The sequence below is a fragment of the Eschrichtius robustus genome, chromosome 10, assembly GCF_028021215.1.
Source record: "Eschrichtius robustus isolate mEscRob2 chromosome 10, mEscRob2.pri, whole genome shotgun sequence".
In the NCBI taxonomy this organism is placed as follows: domain Eukaryota; kingdom Metazoa; phylum Chordata; class Mammalia; order Artiodactyla; family Eschrichtiidae; genus Eschrichtius; species Eschrichtius robustus.
The window spans coordinates 37,747,136-37,758,402 of NC_090833.1; the positions used below are offsets into that span (position 1 = coordinate 37,747,136).

Here is an 11,267-nt window from a genome sequence, read left to right on the forward strand (position 1 = left end):
ATATAGAGAATAGAGCATGAAAGAGTATTTGCTTCCTGTGACTTGACACCTTTAGGCTCAGGCTCTACACTGTGTCACATGAGTTTCTCCTAGACAAATAAAGGTCTGTGATGCTATGCATGATGGGAAACAGGAGGGCTTTGTGATGCAGTCTACTGGTCTGGTTCTGTGCTCTGTGAGGCAGAGATGATAGGTCTAGAATTTGGAGGCATTAGGTTCTAAGACCCTGAAAGCCTAGGACGCCTAGAAAGGGGGATGGCTAGTGAGGTTTAGATTATGTTGAGCCCTACCTTTATTCTGTGGGATGTTGGATATCCGCTTTACACTTATGGCTCCATCATCATTATTGCATTAATTATTTGGCAAGTGAGAAAGAATCACCAAGATTTAAGATTGGGACCTAACAGGAGCTGCTGCTGGGTAGGGAAACACTATGACCACGACTGAACCAATTAAGCCTTAAACAAGGTTTTATCCCCTCACTGTCTCTTGTTACCCTTACCCCTTACCCCTGTTTTTTTTTTTTTTTTTTTTTTTTTTTTAATGGAGGAAGTTTCCTCACTGGATCCCAGAACAGCTTCATATTTGGGTGATTCTTCTGGTGGTGGACATTTAGGGCCTTGGATGGCTAAAGTCCTTTGGCTACTGGACCACCCATCCTTTATTCTGTTCCTCCCTTTCTCTTGTCTTATCCTGATCTCTCCACAGAACTTGTTCAGGAAATGGGGGTGGAGGTATGGAGTATGAAGAGCCTAAAAATGAATCAGAAATAAGAGAAAGGAAATGATGGTGTGAAAAAGGTAGAGTAGGAAAAAGAAAGGTAGGAGAATGTGTAAAATTGGAACACAGAAAAAGCTTGGGAAATATTTGCAGGTTTTGTCTCAGTTTAGACATGAAAAGAAGAGGGCACCCCAGCTTCACACTCTCTTTTGCCTTTAAGCGTCACCGGAGAGTCAAACAAAGGGCTAAAGATAAAACATCAAGAGGTAAAGTCCCAGTCTCTGCTCTGACTTCTCTCCACTGTGGGTGAGGCTCCCGTGAACCCTGTCCCTCAGTGACCCCTGGTGCCAGGCACCAGGTGCTCTAACCATTGAAGGCCCAATTCCCCAAGTTGACAAATTCTCCAACAAGACTTTTTTGGGTGGGAAATCAGAGCCTGGGAATGTTCCAGAATTCTCCACCTTATCCCTGGGAGTGAAGAGGAAGTAGGGGAGTGAGGAAGTAAGGGGTTTGTCCTTAATTGTTTCATTTACTAGTTTTATGACCCAGTGGAAGTCACTTCAGCTCTCAGTCTTGTTATCCATAAAATGGGCATGATGATGCTGTCTCACTCACAGTGTGGTTGAGAAGGTCAAAGGAGATTAGGTCCAGGAGAGCACATCATACCTGGTTAAGTTGTAGTCAGACGTGCCTCAGAGCACTGGCTGTTGGGGTTTGCAGTCTCCTGTCATTCAAAGGTCTCCAGCTTCCTGTAGGATGTCCCTGAATCCTCTCCCGTTCCATGTAACACTGTCTCCTGGTTTCTCAGCTAGGAGACTTTCCCGGGAAGAAGCTGAGAAGCCGTGGGAGCTGCTCTCTGTCATGAGAAGGTGATCTCTTGCTTTTTGCCGTCTCGCAACTCCCAGCCTGGCCTGTGATCATTTCTCCGCTTGGCCTGGGGCAGGGTTGGGGAGGAGCATAATGGCTGGGAGGTAGCCAGACACAGTGGAGCCTGGACTGGTTGAGGGTTCCCAGAGGAGAGGGTGGGATCAGACATCTCAGGAGAGAGGAGTCCTGCAGTTCTGCTCTGGGCTAGGCTCACAAAGGTCCTGGAATTCAGGATTTGACTAGTGCAGGATTTAAAACTACATGGGTTTTCACTCAACCACAAGACAAGTTAGGAGGATGGATAATTAAGTGCATAAATCAGTCATCATTTTCATATTCTCTTTACAGCTAGACCCTTTCAAGGGCAGACCCCTGGACCCTGCTGACATACCTCCTCTGGTTTTGTCTTCAGGGAGGCCAGATCCTGGGACAGCCCTCAGGCAGGAGCTTGTCATATTATCCCCCTCTTAAGATGTCTAGAGAATAGGGATTGGCTTCCAAGAGATGTTGTGTATGCCCTCTAATCCCCAGAATGCAGAGTTCCCACAGGGACCTCCGTAGCCCCAAACGAGGCTGGCTCCAGCATCTATCTGGTGATGTTCCTGGTGCTGCGCCATCAGCTAACCATTGGCTCCCCCATCTGCCTGGTTGCCTTCTCCTAGTTCAGCTTCTCAGCACAGGTCAGCAGAGAACTCATCTACCTCCCAGGCTCTCAAGGCCCTGCGTTCCCTTCCGTTGTCTGAGACTTTGCCCAGGTTAGCTAGCCCTAACCTGCTGAATGTTTCTAGAGAATAGCCGTGGCAAAAACAACCTGGGGGTAGAACGCAGAGCTTACAGGCCAATCTGCAGTCCACACACTTGAAAAGAGGCAGATGTCATTCCATCAGTAACAAACGGTTGCCATGTTTCCCTTCCCAGCCAGGGCTGGCTTCCTCAGGAGGGGAGCGTGCGGCGGCTCCTGTGTGCGGATCCCTGCTGCCAAACCTGCAACGCTGTGGCTCTGGAGATTCAGCAGTTGCTGTGGGGTGAGACCACCCTGACCACCCCTACTTCTTCGGGGACATCGCAGGGCTCCTCTTGCCTAGAGGTTTTGTCCATGTCTAGTCTCTCTTTTGAGCAGAGTCAGGATTCCCTGCGCTCCAAAGAGCTTTCGCTTCCATCAGCAACCCGCATAGTGTCACAACTAACAAGTCAGAAATCCTTAACCCGGTTAGCTGCCAGGTCAGCCACTAAGTCAACCACCGAGTCCGCCAGTGCAGTCAGCATCCACGAATACTGGGCGGACCACGAGCAGCTAAGGCAGGAATGTCAAGGGCCAGAGGTACCCTGGGACGTGAGAGCTCTGTCTTCTTCAAGCCTTGAAGAGCCTAGGATTCCTGTGAACCAGCAAGACAAGAAGAAGAGCAACTCCGAATGTGTTCCAGAGAAACAAGGTCAGCAGCCCTTGAATATCTGATTCCTTTTCTTTCCCTGAACCCAAAGCTCACAAACCTAAAATACCCCATGACTTTTCATTCCCTTCATCTCATGTTCCCGTGTCCCCAAATCCCTGATGTATCTTTAAGTATGTGTAGATAAATGCATGCATTTCTACACCTGAGGTCTCCCATGATCTGTGGAAGATTCCTGTGGCAACTTATGTCACACTGCCCCCAAATTTTCCAAGGCTGGGGGAAAACACTACCATTTCTTTCATCATGAATGCTACCTCTAAGGCCTCTGTTGAAAAGATGGGCTTTTATCTCCCTGACCTGGGGTTCATGGGAGGTAAGCAAGTCCACCCAAACTTTCTGTTTTTCAAGGATCCGCTATGGATCCAGTGTAGATGTCACTGCAAACAAATCCCAAACTCTGTGACTCTGGCTCTAACCTCTATCAACTTTCAGTTTATAAGTGGTCTCTGTCCATTGCCTGGGGGACATGCTGAGGCCTCAGTGTGCTGTCTGCAGCAGAACACAGCTACCTTTCTATGGTTCCTCTTTTCTGCACATTGAGTCCCTGGTCCACCCCTAGACATCTTGCCACAAAAGTGGAGCCTGGTTTCTTTTTCTTCAATGATTTGTTAATCTCCAAACTGTCTAAAATTTCCTCTACCTCAGTTAGACCCACCTTCTTCCCACATACCTGAATTTGGGCTTCTTCATCTTTCTATCAACAAGCCTATACCAATGTCCCATTTCTGACTCTGGCCAAGTGTGAAGCCTTGCAGTGGCACCTTCACTTCAAAGGCAGCTCCAGCTTCCCTGGGGCTTGCCAGCTGTTGCCCAGAGATCTCTGTAGATGCAGAGAACCATACAACATAAGCCCTGAGACATGCTGAAGCCTGTCTCCTGAGACTTAGGGGCCTACCTGTTTGGGGAAGCCCATTTCAATCCTCAAGAGCAAGGTAGTATTTTCCTGGAGCATGCCCTGAGCTGGTGGAGTTCCACTTTCAGAAGTGGTTGATTTGGCAGTTTGATTTACCATTGCTGGGGTCTGCCCCAGAAGATCCAGCAGTCCATCCAGTCGCTTCTATCCCCTGCTGACCAGCAGCCCCTGCCCCAGTGCAGCACACTGACGAGGGTGAGTGTTCCCTAGCCTGCAGACCCAGAGGCCAGAGGGGATAGTGACCTCTTCTGATCTATTGTGGCCAGTAGTGCCTGCCCACAGTTGCTTCCCAGGCCATGGTGATGTTGTAGAGCCATACTGGCTAAAAATATGAGAGGATCTGCTAGGGGATTGTCCCTGCCCACATCTGCAGCAGTTGGGACTCAAATCACTGGGTCTGCAGAATTCCAGGGGCCCTGGCAGCAACTCGGCTCCCTTGCACCCCAGAAAGTAAGCCCCTAGACATAGAGGCAGCAATCAGTCCCTACATGGACTAGGAAGTGACACCCTGAATACTGACAGGCCTTAACCAGCAGCAGTAAGTCTCACCAGACGCTGTTACTGATCACCTCGACTAGCACCTACCTAGGTGCCCTCCCAGGGAGCCTTTGAGAAACTAGAGACAAGTTTTGGCCTTCCTGTCAGAACTGTGGGCTCTTTGTATTGTGGCACTCTCCAAGGCCATGGCCCTGGCAATCACTAGCCAATCTCCAATCACAAAGATGGTGCCTGGGCCTGTTGGGGGCCCAACAGAGCCTCTGGCTCAATCTCATCTAAGCAGCAGTGTATAAATCCTGGGCCAGCTTTCAAGATGACAGTGAGACTTTTATAGACAGTGCACAGGCATTCCAGACTGAAGAACAGGTGAATGGAGAAAGCACCTCTGGAGAGCCAGACAGATCCTGCTAGCCCCTGCTTGCTCAAGACACACATCTTGGCCAAACTAAATTTTTACCTGAAAAAGAAATTCCTAGCGATACATTTGGGAAGTCTCATAAAGACAGGAGTCCAGGGAACAAACTGTGGCTGTCCCAAGGAATATCTATCTGTGCCTAGGAGTCCCTTAGGAATCTAAACAACCAAAGGAAAATATTCTTCCAGGAACTCCCCATCCCGCCAGACCCCAAAACGGCCCACCTTAAAGAAGAGCTTGCAATTAAACTAAGGCAGTGCAGCAGAACCAAAAACAAGCTAGTTCCAGAGCAGTCTTAATGGTTCTTACCATGGGCCTTCAAGATCTCACAGCCCAGTGGGGACATGACAGAGGCCCAGGTACTTTGTGTTCAGCTGGAGGTCAGTGTGAACAACCCCTGCCTGGAAGATCCCTGAGCCCCAGGCCTCTGCAAAGGTGAGAATAACTCCCTGCACCAGCAGGGAGAACAGAGGACCCAGGGAAACTCAAAGCATCAGAGAATCACAGAGAAGGGGGTGCAGCGCCGAGTCTCTCTCCAACCAGAGAGAACATCTACCCTGCCAAGGTTCCAGTAGGGACACTTCTAAGTAGAACCCCCAGAGCCCCTGACTTCCCAAATGTATCTCCAGGATCTTTCTCAGGTAAAATTTTAGTTTGGCCAGGATGGTTGCGTTGAGTGAGTAGGGACTAGCAAGGCTCTGTCTGGATCTTTAGAGCCACCATCTCCATCCTGTCAGCTTAGTGCCCCCTGTCAGTACCTTCACCAGCTTCTCCCTTTACCTTGAGTTCCTAGAGCATCCTCCAGGATTCCTTGGGACAAAAGGACCTGATAAGAATGGTCTGTAAGGCTGTTAGGGCAAGTTGAATGACCTCACCCAAACAAGGATTCCTGAGAATGCCAGATCTGGAGTGTTCAGGGCTTAAAGGGCCAGATCTTACAGGACCAACTTGCTGGCCCACATTTTGCAAGTCCAGCATTTAAAGGAGCCACACTTTTCAGATCCAAGCTTTGTAGGGCCACACTTTCTAGGGCCAAGAGCTGCAGGGTCTGGTAAAGACAGCCCATACTCACAAGAGCCCTACCCTTCCAGAAGCTGCAGAAGCTGGCTTGGGAAATAAGATGAAACACTTTACACACTGGATTAACCCCAAGGTGAAAGGTCAAGGGCATAAGGAATCCATTCTCCTCTCTAAGGATGAGAAGGTGGCCAAAACCAAGACAAAAAATGTTGAGAAGAGTCCACCTCCCACCAAATGCCCTGTGAAGGGAGCTCAGTCAGAGAAGGAGGAGGAAGGCATGGCCTTCTTTGATGCCCTCCAGTGCCTAGACAATGAGTTCCAGCGACACTCCCTTCAGTCCAGCCAATCCTGGTTCCTGCGCCTTTCCTGCAACAGCTCCAAGCACTGTCCTCAGCTGACTTGTGCCACTCAGCCAGAAAATCCATCCCATGTCTCAACTCTCACCTCAGCAGAAGGCACTTGTCTATACAAGGAGAATACCCTGTCCAGGAAAAAGGAGTTCATAGGTTCCCAAACTTCTGCATCCTCCTGAAGAAGGCTGTCATCATCATTTCCATTAATATGCAGGTGAGGCAGGACCCTCTCCAAATATACTGTGTACCTCTAAGCAAAGAACCACCTGTTTGTGCCTCTTTGTTTTTAATGTGATATGTGATGGAGAGAGTAGAGGACGTAGATTGTACTTCCCATATGGTATGGGAGCTTAAACCCATTTTACAAATGGGTCAGCATTCCACACAACTCTTTCAGCTCCACCCTGGACTGTGGATAAAGGGACTTGAGCAGAGAAGGAAGACCCTCGTCTAAGGTGCATTGAAGGTAAAGATCAGGCTTGACTTCTGTCATGGCTTCCTGTGTTGTCTTTGGGCCCCAGAGGCGCAAAGTGTGCATGATGCAGTACAAGAGGTAGTAGCCAAGAATCCAGTGCACTTTTTGCCCACAGGCACAATTCATTGATAACTTTTATATATTCCCATGATCCAGAGGGAAGGTTTTTAGAGGAGTGTTACAGTGCTTCATTCTTGAGGAGGTGCTTTGTGTTTATCAAAGGCACATAGCTAATATGATAGATGTCAGAAGCAATTGATAGAATCTCCCCTCTCTGCACCCTGTTGTTATTGATTAGACTTTAAGGGGTAACCCATCTGGGAGCTTGCTGTAGCCCTGTTACCTGTTTGACCCCCACTGCCTTTCAGCTGCATGGAATAAATGCCTCCTAGAATGAAAATCAGTTGATGATAATGTCTCCAAAGAGTCACAATACAAATGACTTTGAGAGGCATCTTGCATTCAACAATTAAAATGTTTGAGTACTTACTGTGTGCCAGGAACTATGTCAGACACAACAGTCACCTAGACAAAGGCCTTGCCTCCATGGAGATCATTGTCTTAAGGGGTAGACAGTCTCACATGCCCAAATTGTCTAATCAAAAGTGTATATACTTGGATATCCAGTATTTGTTTCAAAAGTGAACTGATTCCCCAGACCACCACCACCACCCAATCACACATACCAAACCTGCTCCCACATCAGTTAATGGCACCTTTCTCTTGCCAGTTGTTCAGACCAAAAATATTGGTGTCAGCCATGACTTTTGCTTCTAACAGTCTGCTTCTGGTCTATCAGTAAATCCTGTTGTCTCTACCTTCAAAATTCAGAAAATGACTCTGTCTTGCCTCCTCTGCTGCTACTAATACTACAATAGTTTCATAATCTCTTGCTTCTTCCTGAGACCATATCTCCAACAGTCTGTTCTTAACACAGAAGCCTTATGGTGCTCAGGGAGTGTCCTGGCTGGAGAGAGAGAGAAAGAGATGGAGAGATGGATGTATAATTGTGGGACCAGTTAAGGTTACTAAAGGAATGAGTATCAATGTAGGAGAGATCTAAGGACTTGGCTCTGGGACATTAAAACGTTAAGAAATTGGGAAGAAAAAGAGGAACAAGTAAGCAGAGGAGGCTGAAAAGCAGGAGCCAGGGAGGAGGGAGGAAATCCAGAAGAGTGTGGCATACTGGCATATTGCAAGGAGAAAATGATCAGTTGCATGAAAAGTTGTGAATTGGCCAAGTAAGATGAGGGTGTGGAGCTGACCACTAGATTCAGCAACACAGAGATCACTCATGGCCTTGAGAAGAACAGACTCGCGTGTGATGGAGTTGAAGTGGAGTAGATTCAAGAGAGAATGAGAGGAGAGCAATTGGTGATAGCAGGTGTGGTGATAGCAAGTGTAATCAATTCTTTCAAAGGAGGTTTGTTCCACAGAGGTGCAGAAAAATGGGGATAGAGCTGTAGGAGGAAGTGGAACCCAGAGAGGGTTTGTTTTTTTTTTTTAAAAAAGGTGAGAGACATAAGATGTTGGATGTTGACAGAAATGATGCAGTCGAGGAGGGGTAAACTGATGATGCAGGGAGAACTGCTGGAGCCATGTGGTGGTGTAGAGGTGAGGGGATGGGAGTGAATGTCCCAGTTCATGAGATGGCCTTGGAAAAAGCACAAACACTTTGCTGGTGGTTAGTAGAAAGAAGGAAGCATTAATGAGGTAAGACTTTGTGTATTAGGAGAAGAAAGGTTGCTCTCACATGTAACAGAATTTGGGCAAAGACTCAAAAGGGTAAGTGAGGAGCTGGGAATGTACCATGGCTGGGGGGTGGAAGGAGTAGTATGGAGAACCAAAGCTGAAGGCAGAAGTAGAGGTAGATTCTGGAAGTTACCATGGCAAGTTTCTATTAGGGCATAGGAGTTGGTGGCCAACTGAGGGCCCATGTGGGTATAAAAGGGTGGTTGTGCTCTTGGAACACTGGATCAGCAAGAAAGATCACAGAGAAACTCTAGATGCACAGAACATGAGGAAGAGGATGGGACTAGGGACACAGAAAGGGGGCAGGTGTGGCATCCTAGTGTTCAGACACCAGGCATGTTTGGGGGTGGGAGCAGAGACTGGGACGCAGAAAGACAAAGAGGCTGCCCTGAGTGGATGGGAGGGAACTCTGTTTTGGACACCTCATTTCTCTCAGAAGGTGGCACCTCTCCTCTGCATTCCCACCTTCTGACCTACCACCGAGGAGAGAGTAAGGGCAGGAAGTGCTGTGGCTTCCTCATGGTGTGGTATGGGGGACTGTGGGATGGCCCCGCCTCACTGTTTCCTAAGGAGATCCAGGATGGCTCAACATACCATCAAACCAGGAGGCGGGGGCAGGAATCTCTTCCTCTGATAGGGACTCAGCACTTAGCACAGTGTATCCACTGCTAGCAGGGTGCAGAAAAGCTAGATGGGAAGAAGCATGAATGTGTCCCTCCTCTGAATGGTTCTTTTTCTTTTTCTTTTTTTTTTTTTTTTACAATTTCTGTTTATTTATTTATTTAGGCTGTGTTTGGTCTTCGTTGCTGCGCGTGGGCTTTCTCTAGTTGCGGCGAGTGGGGGCTACTCTTTGTTGAGGTGCGCGGGCTTCTCACTGCGGTGGCTTCTCTTGTTGCGGAGCACGGGCTCTAGGCACGTGGGCTCAGTAGTTGTGGCACACGGGCTTAGTTGCTCCGCAGCATGTGGGATCTTCCCGGACCAGGGCTTGAACCTGTGTCCCCTGCATTGGCAGGTGGATTTTTAACTACTACGCCACCAGGGAAGTCCCTGAATGGTGATTCTGTGCCTAAGGGTTGGGGGCCCAGCCCCTGTTGTGGCTCCCAGGGTGAGGGGGCACAAGGCCCAGGCCAGCTGAACCACACTCTTCAGTGTTTTCCTAAAACATCCCCAAAGATCATAGGAAGTCTTGTGACAGGCACATCCTCCCTGCCTGGTGGGAGTTGGGCTGAGAGCCATGCAGGAGGATGCCCAGGCGAAAGAATGTGACTCAGAAGGGTCACAGCAGCGTCAGGTGGGAAGCCAAGGTTAATGTGCACACATCCTGGCTTAAGTGGACCAGCCTTCCCATGGTCCCCCACAGGCTCCCACGTGCCTCAGCAGATTCCTGTTACGGAAATTTCAGACAACTGACCATCGTGATTGCTTGTCTTTTGTACCTGCTCACTCCACCCTAGCAGGAAGGTTGTTGCTGAGCTCAGGAGTGACTTGCTCAATCCTGTCATGCCAGCCTCTTGCCAGCAGGGGACTGGGACTCCCTGAGCATGAACTGAAATTCCCTGCCCTGCTCGAATTCCCAGCTTGCTGGAGATGCTCAGACTCAAGGGCTCAGTCAGTCTGTTGGTCCACTCAAATTCTAGTCCCTCTCCTCTGTGGGTCTTTTGAATAAAACATCCCCTGCCCCTAAATTCCCACATCCTCTGAATCATCCTCCTTCCACAGCCTCATCTCTATCCTTGACTAACTTTCCCACCGCCACCCTGTCCAAGCTGAATCCCTGGAAGGATGTTAATAATATATGAACATAGTAGTGGGAAAAAGCAAGTTACAAAAATATCCATGTTATAGTCTCATATAAAAAATATTAACAGACTTAAAAAATTTTTTTTATTGTGGTAAAAGTCACATAATGTAAAACATACTACTTTAACCATAGTTAACTGTACAGTTCAGTGGCACTAAGTACATTGACATTGTTGTGCAACTCTCACCATCATCCATCTCCTGAATTTTTCACCTTCCTAAACTGAAACTCTATCCCCATTAAACACTAACTCCCCATTCCCACTCCCCACCTCCACACCCCCAGCCCCTGGCATCTACCAATGTACTTTCTGACACTAAGAATTTGACTATTCTAGGTACCTTGTATAAATGGAATCAAACGGTATTTGTCTGCACCTGATGTAAAAAATATTAATAGACTTTTAGAGAATGGTTTTAGGTTTGCAGAAATATTAAGCAGCATGTACAGAGTTCCCATATACTTCCTCATCCTTGGTCACATACACAGTTTTCCCTATTACTAACATCTTGCATTTAGTGTGGTACATTTGTTAAAATTGATAAGACAATACTGATAAATTATTATTAACTAACGTCCATAGTTTACGTTAGGGTTCACTATTTGTGTTATACATGGGTTTTATGACATATATCCACCATTACAGTATCAGAAGAGTTTCATTGCGATAAAAATCCCCTTTGTTCCACCTATTCATCCCTTTCTCCCTTCCCCCAAAGCCCTGGCAACCATTGATTTTTTTTTTTTTAATTTTTACTTTATATTGGAGTATAGTTAACAATGTTGTGCTAGTTTCAGGTGTACAACAAAGTGATTCAGTTATACATGTATCTATTATTTTTCAAATTCTTCTCCCATTTAGGTTATTACAGAGTATTGAGCGGAGTTCCCTGTGCTATGCAGTAGGTCCTTGTTGGTTATCTATTTTAAATATAGCAGTATGTACATGTCAATCCCAAACTCCCAATCTATCCCTTCCCCCACCCACCCCGGTAACCA

The 11,267-nt window shown here is 47.5% G+C and overlaps 1 protein-coding gene and 1 pseudogene across 1 annotated transcript; both read left to right on the forward strand.

The window, feature by feature from the left end:
* The first annotated feature begins 276 nt into the window (after window positions 1-276).
* Window positions 277-6,419, forward strand: SPATA31F3 (SPATA31 subfamily F member 3). Its single transcript, XM_068553634.1, has 5 exons — window positions 277-420; window positions 941-986; window positions 1,529-1,589; window positions 2,506-3,020; window positions 5,959-6,419. The coding sequence occupies exons 1-5, from the start codon at window positions 277-279 to the stop codon at window positions 6,417-6,419; spliced, it is 1,227 nt and encodes a 408-aa protein (XP_068409735.1).
* Window positions 3,285-5,029, forward strand: LOC137770432 (protein SPATA31F1-like; annotated as a pseudogene).
* Window positions 6,420-11,267: the final 4,848 nt, after the last annotated feature.

Excerpts from the sequence above, each read along its gene's own strand:
- SPATA31F3 (XM_068553634.1), top strand. The coding sequence starts at position 277 with ATGTTGAGCCCTACCTTTATTCTGTGGGATGTTGGATATCCGCTTTAC. Across the intron at positions 987-1,528 it reads TAAAGATAAAACATCAAGAG|CTAGGAGACTTTCCCGGGAA; the intron begins GTAAAGTCCCAG and ends CTGGTTTCTCAG. Across the intron at positions 3,021-5,958 it reads ATGTGTTCCAGAGAAACAAG|AAGCTGCAGAAGCTGGCTTG; the intron begins GTCAGCAGCCCT and ends CTACCCTTCCAG.